Source organism: Pteropus medius, unplaced genomic scaffold (genome assembly GCF_902729225.1).
Source record: "Pteropus medius unplaced genomic scaffold, Ma_sr-lr_union100, whole genome shotgun sequence".
NCBI lineage: Eukaryota > Metazoa > Chordata > Mammalia > Chiroptera > Pteropodidae > Pteropus > Pteropus medius.
Window position 1 is genome coordinate 24,353,061 of NW_024346667.1, and position 18,299 is coordinate 24,371,359.

The window sequence follows — 18,299 nt, forward strand, 5'->3', positions numbered from 1 at the left end:
GATAAATTAATCTCAAACCTGAAATAGAAAATTTCTTCTCAAAATATACTGATATTTCTGTAGGATACTATAGGCATAACATTCTTTATTTCATATAAGCATGCCTCTTATTTGCAGGCTAATAGATAAAGGAAAATTTGCCTCTATAAATAACTAAAAGATGATATATATTAATTTAGAGTTTAATAACATGTGAAAAGGATTAATCTTTAACATAACAAACATCATATTTACATAAGCAATCACATTTAATTTGAGGTGGCAAATGTTTAAAAAGACATTATCTATCCAAATGTTCATTATATGTCTATTAGCTGTAATACTTTAGAGAATTGGAGAATATTTAATGGAAAACACCTGCCTGAATGATGCTACTTTTAATTATCACAGTTTAATAACATTCCAGGCATACATTTTTGCCATAATGATATGAGAATCTTTATGTTAAACATGTTCTATAGAGACCAAAAAAAATGTTTGAGTCCTATTGAAATAGCACTTCAATCAGCTCACATGTTTGTTAACTGCATAATATGTGCCTACTATATACCAAGCCCTTTTCTAGATGTGATATAAACAAAACAGACAAAAACTCCTACTCTCATTTGGTTCCATAATGTGCATGTGTTGGATGGGATTATTCAGATAATAAAAAATAACAGTCCTATAGCATGTGAGATGCCAATAAAATTATGAAAATGAATATCGGCAAAGGTGGATAGCATATTGAGAATGTTATCATTATTGAACTCTAATATAAAAGAATGAAGGTTAAAACTTTCCTAATTCACCAACTGTAGCTGTAAATTACTGCAAAATAGCTGTGCAGTACCCATTAAATACCAATGAGACAAGTACGTTTTGCTGATGAGTATTAATGAAAAACTAAGTTCTTTTTCACTTACTAATAGGACTATGTAATGTATTAAATGCAGACAAACAAATAAAACCATGCCAATAAGCTCTGGTTAAGATGTAGTTTTCCAGGAAGATGAGAAAAGTTACCATGACTTAAGACCACTTGAAAATTTCTATAACATGACTATCAGACCATATTTCTGTGTATGAAGTTTCCCAGGAGAGGTAAATGATATTAGAATGTGTTTGGAAGAAAAGTGAAAACAGACTTTAGATAAGGGGTTGCTTTTGTTCTCATTACCTGTCCATACAGGAACAGCTAAATGGTAAATAGACAAGTGACATTAGAAGTGACCCTTTATGAGTTCTTATGATTGTAATATTGGGTTGTACATTGTCATCTTACGTTAAAGTTGTATTGATTTCCATGATGACAATATTGTTCTTACAATTTTTCTCACTTTAAAAATTTATATATGATAAGTTATGAGACATGATTAAACATACCTTTTCATCCTGTAAAATTATAGTGAATGTAAAATTCAGTCAAATTCACTTATTTTTAAAAGAAAATCCTGTGGAGAACTTTTGAGTGGGATCTGAAAGGCAATAAGGTTCAAAATTGCATTTTTTAAAAAGTGCTTCAACTTTACATAGATATAATTAAGCAGAAGGTGGATTGACTCCTGAAAATTGTGTTAGTTTGCTATACATGACGACGCTTCCCAGGAAATATATTCTATTGCCAATATTTTCATTTAATTTGTCTTTTACTTAAATCCTCTCTTTCTTTCATCTTCATCTGTTTCTCCTTCATGATTTTCTTACTTCTATTAACGATGTCATGTTTGAGTCCCATTGCGTCTCTTTTCATGATCCATGTTTATTCAGTTGCTATTTCAGGTATGGTTCCTTGACATGCCCTGTTTTATAATATATACTTTCAATGTAATTGTCTTATATTAAAGACCATAAACTTAAATTGTTGCAGTAACCTCTCAACTGATACCTCATCACCTCATTTCACTTTTCTTTCATCGAATCTTCATTGTATTAAAAAATGATACATGTTAGAAGTGCTGTTTTCACTGCTATTGCCCAAATTATTGTTGAGTCCCTACTTTCTGGATTAAGTCCAAACTCTTTAAATTGGTTTCATTCTTCACCTCTCTCCCTTCAAAATCTGATCAGAACCTACTTTCCTCACCTTATCTATACCACACTCTTTACATAAATATTTACTTTTTCCTGTCAGTGTTACTCAAAGTCTACCCTATGTCCAATTCCCATTCTTGGTTTCATGCCTTTTCTCATTTCCCGTCCTTCATTGCTATCACAAAATCATCACCATAATTTGAAAGAAAAGAAAATCACTTTACTTTTTTTCTTTCTTGACTATCACTTCGCATTCTTTTCCTGCCTATTAAAAATCTACCCTCTGATGTTAGAGCTTCTTTGTAGAGCAGTTACCTCATCGCTTTATTCTTTTTCTCAGTTTTTACACATTATTGATGAGATTATTATTTGCAATATACTTTTATCAGGATGCGTATAAAATAATGCTGATGCCCTATATGTTAGCTTTTACTCTACCTTCCTCCCCATCATTGAAGAAATGATATTTACTTCAGAAATCATTATAATATTGCATCTGCTTTTTTCAAAGAATTACAAATGTCATTATTCTAATTATTACACTGTTATAAAAAAGAATGGCTAGTAATTTGTTCAGTTAATAGTATAACAGTGTGGAAAGAAAATAATTTTCCTTTGAGTTTACTTTTGATATTCCATTCTGGTACTCATTTCTTTAATATACAAGAAACAATTCTAATGAAATAAACACCTTAAAAAGGATAAAATCTTTGCTTTAAACATTGAATATGAAGGAATATAGCAAATTAGAATTGTTTGTAAAAAGGCAAACTAAATTGTTTTTCTTGATTGATCTCACTTCATTTGCCCTTTACTCCATCCCATTACTTTGAAAACAATGCAGAGCACCAGACTACGTTTGAAGCAAAGAGAGGAAACACACACACACACACACACACTGGTATGCACATTAAAACATTGAACTCTCAATGGTTAAAATGTAACAGGTTTATTCTTTTATCAAGCAGTGTCTACAGACAGAGCATCCACATGGTGTAAGCTACCAAAGAAGGATGTATGAGACAAACTTACATTAAATCATTAGGTCACAGACACTTTATATGGTTCATGTTCACAAGAGAGAAAATTGCTAAAAAGGAAAGCAGATAAGTAGAAACATAAGCTGATTTTTGTTTTTTGTTAAATCTACCTCCCATAATGTTTCCTTAAGCTAAGAGGAAAACTACTGTATCACACAATTCAGGATGCTATATACACATAAGATATTACACACTATAAAATTTCAGGTTTCTAAGTAGTTTTACACAATTTAAACTTGAGTAAAATTTGTGTTTAAAAAAGACTTTATTGGATTACCTTCAGTAAATGGAGGTCATTTCAACAACCCATTAGCATTTTTAGCAGCAATAAAATAAAAATAACTAAAAAGATTCTCAAAACATGTAAGCTATCACTTTAAGCCTGGATAATTATCTGCTTATTCCAATAAACTAACTCTCTAGTTTTAATCCACTTCCACTGGCCTTTTCTTTGCCCTTAAAAAAAAAAAAAAGTAAAAATTTTTACTTGTATGCTGTGTCTCAAATAAGAGGATTAGTTAGGTTTTGAACTACAGCACACAGTTAGTGAGTGGGTCATTTAAGGATTATGCAGAGATTGAACAGAAAGTCATTTAGGAGAGTTATTAAGAAATGAAGTTTTTTGATGGGTTATACTTAAATAGCAATGGTGAAGTACATCTTTACTCACCACTGTGGAGCTATCCCCTAATTCCCAATTTCTATAGCTAATTCTCCTAAAACACATACTCATCAGTTCTCTAGCCAGTTTTTTTCTTTCTGGTGTTAATTTCCCTATATGTGGTTTACTCTAAGCAGACACAAATAATGTTCCTTTTTTAGAAATGGGAGTTCCTGCTGATGCAACACTGGACCACATGAAAAGAAAATAATCAATTCTGCTAATAATAAACATTTGTAAGCAGTTGACATCTCACACAAACTTGCATTAAAAATATAATGTACTCTAATGATTGAAAGCAAAATGAGTAGAGAATAGATTGCAAACATTTTCACTGTAATTATTTTTCCTCCCTTCCTCCCCATTTTCCATAGCATGCTGCAGATTATACAGTAAGTGTCAAATAGAGTTTGTCACCTGTATAGAACCTAAGGCCAATTTACACCTTCAAATGATATTTCATTGAGGGTTAAACAAATGACTGAAGGCAGGATTTAGTGCAAGAGATGTTAAACTTTTCTCTTTTAATGACAAGAGATTTACTGTTATGAGAGTGTTATGTATGCAGCTTTTAGCCTTCCTTTTCCTCCTGTGACATTCCCTTCAAGGCACAAAAGATTATAAACAGTGGATGGGACAGAATATTTTGAATTAAGAATTTTAAGTTTCCACAATACCTTTTATTTCTGGTTTAAGCATACCAAAAAAGACAGAGAAAAAATATAGATAAACTACCTTTAAAATAAAATGGTGCTTAAAGTCATCTGAAATTCTCTGTCGTCAAGTTATTTTTAAGTATTTGAATTCTTATTTTGTTGGCTTAATTATAGATTTGATTTAAATATAGATTCGATTCTCGTGATTAATGTAGTTTCTCATTAAAATTTTCAACCAATCAATATTACTAATTGTATATTTGTTTGCTGAAAAAAAAAATCTATTTTCTTGGGAAAACCAAGTAACTTATGTTTCACTAGGATAGAAACTTTAAAAGTTAAGGTGTAAATTTAAACAATGAATTAAGTGCAATGTACTGGAAAACTCTTCATTCAATAATTATCTAATAGGGCTCTTAGGCATCTCCAACCCAAATGACTGTATTTCCTTTCTCAACTTCAGTGATCTCACAGTTTAACTTATTGAGTCGTCCATCTAGTATAAACAGAGAGTCCTTGGAAGGCGTCATCAGATATTGACCAAACAAGCCACTGTCCTGGATTTGCCTGTTCTTCCTGCTCCAAGGCCATTCTTCTGCCTTGAGTGGTTCCTTAAGGCTCTTTATCATCTTAACCTTCCCGGAGGAGAGCTCCACAAAGAGCACATCAGTTTGTGTGCTTGAGCTACCATAGATGTTGTATTGGTGGGCTTCAGTAAAGGATGGCTGAAATGCCAGATCGGATATGTGCAGATTCGTCTGGATATCAAACGCCTCTTGTATTTCTCCTCTGATGGTAATGTACTGGACCCTTACGAGACCTTTCACATCATTAATGCTGACAAGATAGTGCCCATCTGGAGAGACAAATGGAGTGCCTGTCACGTCACTATTGAATCCAATGACTGAGTCTGTTACACTGTCCACCACGAGCTGTGGGGGAATTGCTCCAGTGCTATCAGGTTTGCAGCCAATAAAGTAGTATCCTCCCAAGTGTGTATATGTCAATGATTGAGGAATACACTTATAGTCTTTCAAGTTAATTGTCTTGATGTATGACATGGTCTCAAGATCAATTTTTTGTAATGCAGCTTCATCTTTATGAAGAATAAATCCGAACCTAAAAAGATAAAAAATGAAGTTAGACAGGAAACTGTAGAGTGTTACCATAAAAAAATGCACTGTGGACAGGTAAAAAGGGCCATCTCAGTCCAGGTGTTATCTGTCAGTCTATGCAGTAATTTGTGTCACAATCAGGTTAGAATTACTTTAAATCATGATTTTCTCCTCCTTTCTCTAGGTCATCCATTCGTTATAGCCAAACAATTATAAATCATGCTGTAGAAAGCAAAATAATTAAAAGTAATATATCTAGTTAATTGGAACAACAAATTTCACTTTTACCATAGAGGATAGAAAAGTGAACATTATTTTGTATGTTTCTAAACCTTCTGACATTGAACAAGCTTGATTAACTGCTATGGAAGTCAGCAAGAACAAAAGACTTGAATATATATCTATTTCACTCACTTCATTTACTTCCTATATTGTTTTATGATCATCAAATAAATCTGACACAAAACTATTTTAGTGATTAGCCATTTCTTTCTCATTTTAATCTGCCTCACAGGACTACCTTAATAAATGCGGATCAATTTAATTAATTAATTGATTTATTGATTAATTAATTTATTTTTGGCATAGGACTATTAGACTTGTGTATATTACTTTAAGATCACTTTGATTAGCTACCTCTATGTTTAACATTTATTTTATTATATATTTTAAATATAATTTACATTTTTTTAACTTTGCCATGCTTATATTGTTAATTGTTTTTAATGATATACCTACATTGTATTGGTTACCTTATACTGGACAATGATGAGCTTTGGAGAATTATGGTATTTTATATTAAAATCAATTTAAAAGTAAATATTTTTCAACCTGTTTTAGTGACCTCTTTAATTACTTCACTGTTTTTCAAAACATTTACCCTGAATACTAGCTGCAAATGACCAGAAGTCCCTGTGACAAAGATAAATATATTTTGTAACCCTGACCTATATCATCAGTGGCCTCTGGCAAAAATAAGTAGGTTAAATGAGATAAAATGAGATAGGAACCAAAATTTGAATATAAAATTATACCTGAAATGGATATTGTTCAATAGAAATATGAAGAACTTTCATTTTTTACTTCTGTTAATAATAATAATTAAAGTACCTCCTAATATTTCCAAAAGCTCCATAAAAATAAAGATCATAAATATTATGTTGATAGTGCTCATAAATGAAAAAAAAAAGATGACTTCGTTGGATTAAGACAAAGCAAAACAAAATAAACACGATCCCTAAAGATAGCCAATTATGTTATTCTCACCTGTGCAGTTCATTTTCTGCATGCTGATTCCATGTAAAGAAAATGACCATTTGCATACATACTACAGAAATATGGTGCATTCAGGGTAATACTCCTTAAAATTTCAAATATAGGCATTCACAAGATCAAAAATTTAAGTAAATGTGTACCTTTAATATCATAGAAAAAAGGTAAATATTCTCAAAAATCAGTCTTATGTTATAATTTCATAAAGAAGAGTATGTAAAAACAAATATTTTACTAAAATAGACATAAAATTGTAACTGCTTCTGTATTATTATATTACATATAGTTGGGAAACCATTAAGTTGAGCCATATCTGAATATTTATGAAGAAACTGTTGTCATTGGGGAGTACCAATTCTTCTATACAAAAGAAAAACTACAGTGTATACATACTGCTTTAAAAAGATTTCTCAAATATTTATTGAACAACTACTAAACACAAAGCACTGGGAATATATTGGAGATCAACATTAATTTCCCTGCTTTCAATGAGTCTAGAAGTTTTGAGTGATAAAAAACTGAAAAATCGTTAGTGACTAATGCTTAATTATGGCATTATGGTATACTATTAATTTAGTAACTACTACTTTTTCTATATTTACTTAAATGGAATAATCATTTTGAAAATAATATTTCTAGTGTAATTTGGAATGATATATACCATTTCTGGCTTATATCCTGAAACTTTCTCTTTTCCTGTGTCCTTAATTTACTGTTTGTGTCCCTTTAGTAAATACAGCTCATACCATACCTATTCAGGATGAAATTTTATCCTGATTTCAATGGTATGAAGAAACATTCATCTTAATAATCACTTCTAAATGTTCTCATTAAAGTATTAATGTCTGCCACAGGTTTTAAATGCTACCTAAATATTAAAGAATTTTTTTAAAAAATCAAATTGAAAACTAAGTCCCATTTTTGTATGACAGCATCAAAAATATAAAATTGTAAATTTTATTATCCACTCATACTTATCTTAACAAATAATTAACTTTCACTATTATAAATTGATGTTTTTCCATTAATGGACAATCATTAAGGATGTGTAAGTATTCAGATGTGTGATTGTGTCTGTTATTTATGAAATTATGAATTATAATTGAAAATATAGTCTTTCTTTTTCACATTGTGCAAGTGCTCAGAGGCAAAAGCAATAATATGCACATTTAATAAAAGCAATAAGCCAATCAAGTTTTGATATTTCAGTTCTCTTAACCTTGAGTCTTCTTGTCCCTTTGGGCAATGGCTTTTGAATGCTAATGAAAAAGAATGAGACAAGCTCTAACTACTCTTAAACTGTTTTAACTCTGATACTAAAGAATATACTCAAGTTTCCTGTGATACAATCCAGCTTCTTTTGGAGGTAATTAAAATTTTAAAAAATAGTCAGTTTAAAAATACAGAAGCTTCATGTGGGGTGATAAAATTACATCCATTTTGGCATCTGCACTGTATGCTCCTCTAGAACTAGTGATCTAGTTGCACGGAAGATGCAAGAGAATGCCTTTGATTTTTCACTGCTGATTTATTGGGCAGGAAATAGTGTCTATAATCCAAAATTGCCCCTAGTACAGATTGATATTCAGAAATCTCCCACTGTTCATTAGTCTGTGATTAATATTTACAAGTCTCTCAACTTTCATGACTACTTAGTATAATAAAATCCTGCATAGGACTAAGTTTAACATAGTTTGTCTAATATTTGTCAGAATATGTATAAGAAGTTCCAGACTGTGAGAAATGAGAGTTAAAACTCACTCTTAAAATCACTTTTTTTTTTAGTAGGAAATTAATGCAACTAGGAAAGTGTGACCTATGTGCATGGCATTGTGTGGATTTGTTATTACATTTGGTGAGGAGAGTTAGAGCAATCTTTTTTCTTTCCTAAATTATTTTCTTTTTCTGAATGTTTAGTCAATCTAGTTTATTATTATAAAATTTATAATAAGGTTCAAGTTTAATTAGTGCTTTCGTGCTTAAGGCAAGGTCCTGAAATGATTTATACACACAGAACTTGTTTTGGATGGAGTAAGGGTTTTCAGTCTAGGCTGATTTAGTTTCATGATTCAGTCTTTCAATATAATAGGTATGTAGCCTTATATAAAGTCCTTGAATTCCATGAGTTTCAATTTCTTCATCAGCAGGAAGAGGGTAAAAGTACTACCTTGCTACGAGGATGAGAGTAAATGTGTGTTTATTACCAGCCAAACAGTAGATTCTCAATAAGTAGAACTTGTCAGTGATTTACGTCTTAACTAGCGTCATTTTCCCATATGAATCAAATAAAATATTCTCTATGTCACATTAGATTATTATAATCTATGAATGGGAAAAACAAAAACAAATTATCAATTTTTCTGGATAGCTAGTGTTCTCATAATGTTAAAAATAAACATAGTGTTACTCAAATGTGGCTAGACTTTTTTCCATTTGTGAATACAACAGAGATCGCATTCACGATATGAATTCACCTTTTCAATTTTGCTCTCACTAGCACCAACAGGATCTATGCCCAGTCCACACCTATCCAATCACCAAATACCTCACATAGTGAGGAATGAAGGCAGTCTAGCTCGCTCTGTCTTCTTTAGAGGTGCTGCTTCATTTCTTACCAAAGGCATGGATCGCTAGGCCACATGAATCTGAGCTCTGCGCAGATGATGGGATTTGAAATAGGTACCAATCTTACTCAAAATTTTTTACTAAAAGTAACAGAAAATTTTGTGGCTGACTTTAGGACCTGTCTATCTAAGAACATGAAGAATTGCAGTCAGAGTTTGCATCATGATAATTCAAGGCCTTGCAAAGGAAGCTATTTGGCAGAGAAAGGAAAGAACAGATAGTTAGATAGAAGTATGGTTGAAATGCCATGAAGTCTAATAAAGAGTAACTGCTCAAAGACCTCCACATCCCACAAACCAGGCTACACTTTTTGCATTTGCATAATTATTGATATCCCCAAGTCTCTCACTCAGAGAGTTCCCAAATGGATCTGGTTACAGAGTCTCACAAAGCAGTTTCCCAGTCACTGTCACCCCACAGCATCTTCCTTTCTGTTCTGCTCCTGTTCTGCTTTCAAATCTATCACCTGAGGTGCCAGTAAAGGAATCGCATAATTGCAGTTAATGATCTCTTTAATTTGCCATGGTCAGTGCCAACACCACTGGTAGCTCAAAAGCTGGACTGAAAGAACCCTGTAATATTTGCAGAATAACCATTATTTCATCTCCTGAGTCTTAAGGTAATACTCTGTGTCCCCAGAGTCCTCATAGAGTCTTACCTGAACAGTTTTCTTTACTGCTGACTTTTAATATTTAACCTATGAGGATGAGTCCCCATACCAAAAGCAGGAAAGTTTGCCATATGCTCCTCATCCAATTCTACATTACTTCTTTTCTCAAATCCTATCATCTGCACTTCCTCAGATTTTAAAACCAGTCTTTCTATGTATATTAATGGATGAAAATCTGAAGTGGGTGTATTTGAACGTTGGATTCACTAGCCACTCTATCCTGTTCTAAAAGCAACATTGCTACAATCCACTACTAAAACAAAAGCATTCCCCAAAGACTTTCAATGTCTCACTTATAGAAACCATATTCTTTGAAATAAAATTTCAGATCAAAAGAATTTAAACAGCCTTAGGAATCAGTTATATTGAGATTTTACTTGCGAAAATTGAAATTTTACTTGTGATCAACTAGTTAGTGTTTCATAAATAATAGTTGGAAGGATTATTAATATCTTGTTTTTCTAATTGCATTATAATTATCTTGTTTTTTCAATTGGAAGCTCAGAAATGCTAAACAGATAAGAAACTAAAATTGTAAATGCCCTCCTCATAATTAATTTATAAACCTGCACAATCAATGGCTATTGTAATGACATCTTCTGTTGTATTACAGCTGACAGAGTTTTCATAGACACAAACCATAAATCTGACATGAGCCATCATTCACTAGTTTATGAATTCTTTTATATTTAGTTGTTTTCTATTATCCTGGACTGACCCTTGTAAGAAAAGATTGAATGCTGTTTCTACCCAGCTACCAGAGGATTTAGTTTTTATCTGAACTTCACATAAAAAGCTCAGTAAAACACACCTGTTCATAAATAGTGGTCACATTCATATTCGATAGAGGGGAAGCACAGAGAAATAGAATTGATGCATTTAGTAAAGATTTATAACTAGAGTGAGGGCAGTTTCTGAATAGTCCAAATTCTTAGATGTGTTTGAGAAATGATAGTACTTTGAAGTTTTCCGTTTTCAAACATAGGTTGAAAAAGTTAAAATGCACCACAGGATGCCCTCCTACTTGACTTTTATAAGTATATTATAGAAAATCTATATTAAAGATTTTAGCCACATTACTTCTTCCCTACTTTCATTTTTATTTTTTTTTCCCTTAAAAAAAAGTAGAATGTGTTTCTTTACACTAAATTCTATTTTCTTTCTTCTCTGGTATTCTATTATTTTGATATGTAGAAAATTTGATTCTTCTAAGGAAAATTGAGACGTGAAGGCATAATTTAAGTCTAACTGTTTGACAGAATTATTACAGTGTCCAGAGATCTATCCTTTCTAGTGAATAATCAGGACATACAGAAGAAAACAGATTTATTAAGAATTCTGTGAACACCGTATACATACACCCGAACTTATAAAGGTTCAGTGTAAGATTTTTCAACTTTACAGTGATACAAAAGCCATAGCCGTTAACAGAAACCCTGCTTTGATCTTTCCCAGGTTAGCAACAGCGGTACGATGCCCTCTCCTGATGCCGGCAGAAGCAGCAAACTGCAACTTCCAGACAGTCACTCAGCTGTAAGGGCAAATAACCGGTACTCTACAGTGAAGTATTAAATATATTTTTGACTTAATGATATTTTTAACTTACTATGGATTTATTGGGACATAACCTCATTGAAAGTTGAGGAGAAACTATATACAACAGATCATATCATAAATACCAAATTTTCTTCTTTTTTTTTAATAGCTTAAGAGCTTGGCGGGGGGTGGTGGGGGGCAGGGAAACCTGACAACTTTGCCTTATGATAGCATTTTAAGAGGTTGTTTGCTCTTCTTAACTTGGTTTTGGAAAAACAAGATGAAAATCTGAAAATAGCAGCCTGCCTGATCTTACTCAGTTTTCTGATTAGGATGTGTTTTACACAGGAGTTGATAAATGAATCAGCGGTGATGTGCATAAATGAGTTAGTAATTAGAAGAATGAGAAATAATTTTGAGTACAGAAGTGAATATAGGAAAGGAAAGTGAAACAAAGTCAAAAGCAAATTATAATGTATTAATCAATCAAAATACATTACCAGTATCCATCGTATACCTGCAAATCAGAAATAATGGGTGGAAAAACAAAGGTTCTATGAGGAACCATGGTTGGAATGGGTTGAGAACAATTACAAAGTACATACAGTGTACTTTGTAAAACCTTATGAAGGAAATGGAGAGGAAATAAATGATTCTTATCCTTAAGATAATTCTAGTCAAGCAGTGAGGTGCTTATTGTATGTCCTGACTTTCACAGAGTGTTTTAGAGAACCTATTCAATGATAAGAGAAGGGATGGGTGTAGCTACATCTTTGTTTCGCCTACTAACTTATATATTTGTTATGCTACGTTTTCACTTGAAGATAGAATATATATTAGCCTGGATCCCAGAAGGAAAAGAACAAATTCCAATTAGAATAAATCAAGGAGAGTAAAATATAGACTATTTACAGAGAAATAGTAATTGACAAAGGACAGAGCAGTAATATGGGGAAAATAACAGTAAGGCTGTTGTCACTGCTCTGTCCTGGAAGGAAAGAGTCATTATGTGAAGAGGTGTATCTTGTAAAGAGCTGTGATCTTTGAAATAGCTGGTCTCCTACAAATCAGCAGACAGGAAGCTTTCCTTCTTCAAGCTATCTCTAATCAAGCTTCTCATTGGCCGAACCAATCAGAAGCCTTGTTAGCCTTTCAGGGAGAAGTGTGGAGTGTATACTTGGGAATAAAATTCAAAACATCAGGCACAGATTTCCTTGGCCAAAGAGTCTGAAAAACTCAAATCTAGAGAATATACAGAGCTATGAGGAGTGAAGATTGCAATACATACATTTAGTTTCTAAGGAGCATCATTGGAAGTCCTAATCCCCAATGTGAAGCTATGTGGAGGTGGAGCCTTTGGGATGACTTTAGGTCATAAAGGTCGAGCCTTCATGTATGGGGTTAATGCCCTTGAAAGAAAAGACATGAGAGAGATGATCTCTCTCTGCCATAGGAGATCAAATAAAAAGACAACTATCTGCAAACTAGTATCTGGTCCTCACCAGGATCTGAGAATGCTAACAGCTTGATCACTGGTTTCCCAGCACCTATAACTGTGAGAAATAAAGTTCTGGTGTTTAATCCACCCAGTCCATGATATTTTGTTAAATTAGTGGAACTAACTAAGATAGAAATCATGTAGTTAAAGTTATGCATGTGATTGATACTATTTGTTTATTATTATTATTATTATTATTATTATTAATTATTATTATTATATTTTTTATATTTTTTACTTTTTTTCCCAGACAAGGTGAAAGCTGCATAACTATTGCTTAACAGGATAAGGGTTTATAGCACATGTTTAGAAATGTATCTGGATTTGGTATTTAATAAATATTATTATTCTATATGCTGTTCTTGGGTATGTAAGAGTAAGGGAAAAGAAAGGGTTTGTTTTGTTTTGTTCACGTTTTTCACTTGCATAAATGACAATAAAGTATATAGCTCATATTGTATCTTACCATTTTCTTTCAACACTGCATTTTAAAGATGTAGTCATGTTGCTCTGTGTATATTTACTTTATTGCTTTATAGTTATTTATAGGAATCTATATTTATGATTCACCATATTTTACTTTATTGCTTCCTCAATAATGAGTATGTTCATGAGGCTTTAGTCAGCTGATGGGTATTGGTTGGTGGCTGGGATGGATGGACTCCTCTTTTTCAGTGTGATTTTCTATTCTAAGGGATGCTACAGAAACTTCCTCATGAGGTGACTGCAGAATTCTAAAACAGAAAGCTCTAAATAGTCAGGTCTCTTCTTGTCTCATGTTTGCTTCTGTCTTACATAAAAAAGCCAAGTCTAGGGTCAACATGGGAGGGGACTACCCAATGGCACTGATATTGAGAGATATTGGAGTTTTGGTGGAATAGGATAAAGATTTCAGAAGCAGACTCATTTTATATGTGAAAATTAAAAATATAATAAAAGTAGTATTTCACATTAGTAGAGAAGGTATAGGCTACAAAATATATCATACTGAGGTAATCAGCTATCTAATAAGAAAGATATATGTACATCTCATTTGTTGCACAAAGTAATATCTAGATAGGTGAAAGAATTTCAATTATAATACTATAATATTTAAAATCAATATTAAATAACAGCATTACAACAGTATTAAAAGCATCAATACATAAAAATTGGAGAAGATGAGACCTTTTTAAGCAAGACCCCACATTTTATAAGCCAAAAAGTGAAGCTCGATAAAGGTGACTATATTTTTAAAATAAACAATAGTTAATGCAATATACAAAATGATCAGAAATATAACAGAAAAAGATTAATATTATGACTATAAAATAAATTAGTAAAATCAGAAAAAGCAAAGAATTAAAAAGAAAAATTAGCAAGCAAACAAATGGCAATTCCTCACATGAGGATGGGGCATCAAGAGACTCAAAATTTCACAAATGATTAGGTGAATACAAATTAAAATTAAAAAATGACTTATTTATTTTTACCAGTCTATTGTTAACAATAATAAAATGTGCTTACATCCATCATTGGTAAGGATGTGATTAAATATGCTCCCTTGTAGACTATTGGTGGAAGCAGACTTGTTTTAGGATTTTTGGAGAATAATATGTTATAATCTCTGAAATTAAAATATGACTCTGCTTTAATGAAGCAATGATGTCTCTTAGTATCTTCCCTTAATAAATGCTCACAAAATTATTACAAAGTAGCATACTTAAGAATATTCCTTGCAGCACTGGTTGCAATAAGTTAATTTAGAAATAAAGTAAACATCAAATAATAGTGTAATGCTTAAATAAACAATGAACCATATACCAAATGAAATTTCATACTATAGTTATAAAAATGACAGTGTATTAGTAATGACATAGAGGTATCTCTAAAACTATTCATTTTAAAATAAGAACATACCAGGTTAAAAAGAATACTATATATTTTAAAGCACTTATATGTAATTGCTTCAATAAATGAACTGAAAGATAACTTGCTAAAGAGAAAAGTACAATGGATATTTATAAAACTTTTGCTTATTAATATATATATTTTTGCATGGTTTGAATATGGCATGTATGCATCAAAATATATAAAGAAACTATGCAACTTTATTACTTTTCAATCAAATAAGTATAGAGCAGTGAGATAACATTTTCATTTCACAAACTGGGAATACATAATGTTAAAAGTGTTCAATGAAATTGGCACTTTCCTGTGTTACTAATAGTAGTGTAACTTGCATGTATAAAATAATTAATAATTAGCATCAAGGATTGTTCATATATTTCTGGCCTTTTTAGTAGTAATTCACTTCCTAGTTGACTCTCCTTAGATAATAATAATAAATATGGATAAAGCTTTATGCACAAATATATTCATAACATTATTTAGTTGTAAAAATTTGTAAACTCAAAAGACCATATATGTGAATATTTATGTAATAATGATATAGCCACTTGATTCAATAGAACATACATGCTTGTTTAAAAGATATCATAAGCACTAATTTAGAATTAATGTTTATTTAACAAAGTTATATGAAAAGAGAACTGTATTGTATGAATGGTATAACTAAACTATTAAAAATAAAATAAGCAAAACCTATCCACGACTGAAGATAAATATGTCTAAAGGTTAACTTTGGTTAAGTTTAGAGACTGGATTAAGCTCATTTTGTTTTAAGTTTTTCAATCTTCGTTCAATGAATATAGTCCATAGTCTACTTTTTTATAATAAGAAATATATATGTATTAATAGAGCTAAAACAATATGTAGGAACTTATTAAAAAGACCAAGTAGCTTTCATAATAATTGCTGACCATGATTTCAGTCTTTAATATGCATTTACTAAGTATCTAGATAAATGTACAGAATGTACTTGATGCTTCAAAAAGAGATTTATCTATGTAAGACACATCTTCAGAGAATACAGATATACTGAAAAAAAATCTTAAAATATCAGAATATGTTTGGATATAAAATTAAGTGAAAAACACATGTAAATACAAAGAATGTTGTACTGAATCAACCAAGGAGATGATAGAATAATAAATTCATAGTACAAGTAAGAAAGATATAGTAACTGAATATTAGAAGACCAATGAGAAATGTTATAGTTTGTAATACTGACAAAAAATTTGAGTAGTAGAATAAAACTAAAAGTTTGCCAGGAAAAAAATGCTTGCAGCTGTGATTTCAGTAGATAGAAGGTAAGGCAGCAACAATTCCAAGGAACAACTGGAAACAGAAATACTTTCTCCTCTTGACATCATTCCACAATGTTAATTGAAGATTATTTTTTTATATTTCTCTAAACTATTTTCTCTTTGAAAATCTGCTTTGAAATCTAACCTAGAATAACTAATTTTTTTACAACTTGTATACTCAAAATAGTACATGTGATAATTGTCTTAACACTCACTTCAACAATATTGAAAGATTTTCCATTTTTTATTCTATTATATATAATTTGGTGACTGTGAATCAGAATTTAATATTGAATTTGATTTTATTGCAAATCTTTGAAAAGGCATATTTATTTCAGAGACTGAACCAAGTACACTAAAGAAGTGAGGACAAACAAGTCTAAGTTAGCTAAAATTGTATAACTACTTTATTAATTCTGCTTGAAATGTTAATCTTACTAAGTTTAGTAGCTTTTCACTGGTGAATTCTTTTAATTGGCATAATGATATTATAGAGAAACATGTGAAGTTTTATGAGGATGAAATTACTAATAGAAAAATTAAAGTGTGCCTGATACTTATGTTGTATATCTTCCCAAATACTATAATTGTATTGGTTTTATTTCTGTATAATGGTGATTATACTAGTTAATTCCTAAAATACTAAGAGAATAAATTAGTTTTATAAATCTCAGTAATTTAAATCATGAAATTCCTTTGAAAGGCAAAAGCAAAGTACTTATAACTAGAATGTTTATAATAATGAACTTGAAAAATGGTTGTATTCCATTTAAATACTTTTCAAGGTACTATTATTATTCAATTGAGTGGAATAGTTCTTTCAACAAATGTAGCTGTGACAAATGGATGTCCCCATGAAAAATAATAAAGTTGGTTCCCTACCTTATACTATATATAAAAGTTAATTTAAATGGATTTTAAAAATGTAAGTAAAAGATATAACTATAAAATGCTTAGAAGGAAACTTAGGTATACATCTTCCTTGGGTTTTGGATTTGCAGTGGGTTCTTAGATATGACTCCAGTACAATAACAAAAGAATAAAAATAGATATTTTGGCCTTTATCAATATAAAAAATTTTATATATCAAAGACCACTATCAAAAAAGACAACCCATAGAATGAGAAAAAATATTTGTAAATCATATAACTGATATCTTCTCATATCAAGAAAAAATAAAGAATTCTTACAATGTGAGAAAAAGAAGACAACCCAATTAGAAAATGGACAAAGGACTTGAATGGAAATTTCTCCAATGAAGATATACAAATGACCGACAAGCGCTAGAAAGATGTTTAACATCATTAGTCATTAAAAAATGTAAATCAAATCACAATGAGATACCACCTGACACCTACTAGGATTGCTATCATCTAAAAGATGAATAATAACAAATGTTGGTGAGTATGTGGAAAAATTGGAACTCTTAAACGTTCCTGGTAGAAATGTAAAATAGTTCAGCACTAAAGAAAACAGTTTGTCAGTTTCTCAAAAAAATTAAACATAGAATTATTATATGATCCAGTAATTCTATTTCTAGGTATATACTCCTCCAAAATTGTAAACAGGTATTCAAACAGATACTCGTACACGAAAATGTCTAGATAGATGAAAGACTTGTAATTATAATACTATAACGTTTAAAATCAGCATTAAATAACATTATTCTAACAGCATAAAAAGCATCAATACTTAAAATTGGGGAAGATGAATTAGAGAATGGCAGTACCATTCTCAATATCCAAAATGTGGAAACAACATAAGTGTGCATCAACAAATACATGGATAAACAAAATTCTGTATGTCCATATAATAAAATATTTTCAAAAAAGGAATGAAGTATGGACACATGTGCTACAATGTGCTACAATGTGGATATACCTGGAAAATGTTAAGCTATGTTAAAGAAGCCAGATACAAAACGTTATACATTGTATAATTCAACTTATATGAAATATATTCTACTTATATGCATTATAAATAGATCTATCCATAGAAACAAAAATCATATTTCTGGGGATTTCT

The 18,299-nt window shown here is 31.1% G+C and overlaps 1 protein-coding gene across 2 annotated transcripts in view; it reads right to left on the reverse strand.

Annotated features, from left to right (window-relative positions):
• Window positions 1-2,946: 2,946 nt before the first annotated feature.
• Window positions 2,947-18,299, reverse strand: part of FSTL5 (follistatin like 5) — a 544,717-nt gene continuing 529,364 nt past the window's right edge. For both annotated transcript variants that reach the window (XM_039876278.1, XM_039876277.1), the window contains one exon: window positions 2,947-5,489. In XM_039876278.1, the coding sequence (XP_039732212.1) occupies window positions 4,787-5,489 (703 nt within the window). In that variant the 3' untranslated portion in view covers window positions 2,947-4,786. The remainder of the gene's footprint in view (window positions 5,490-18,299) is intronic.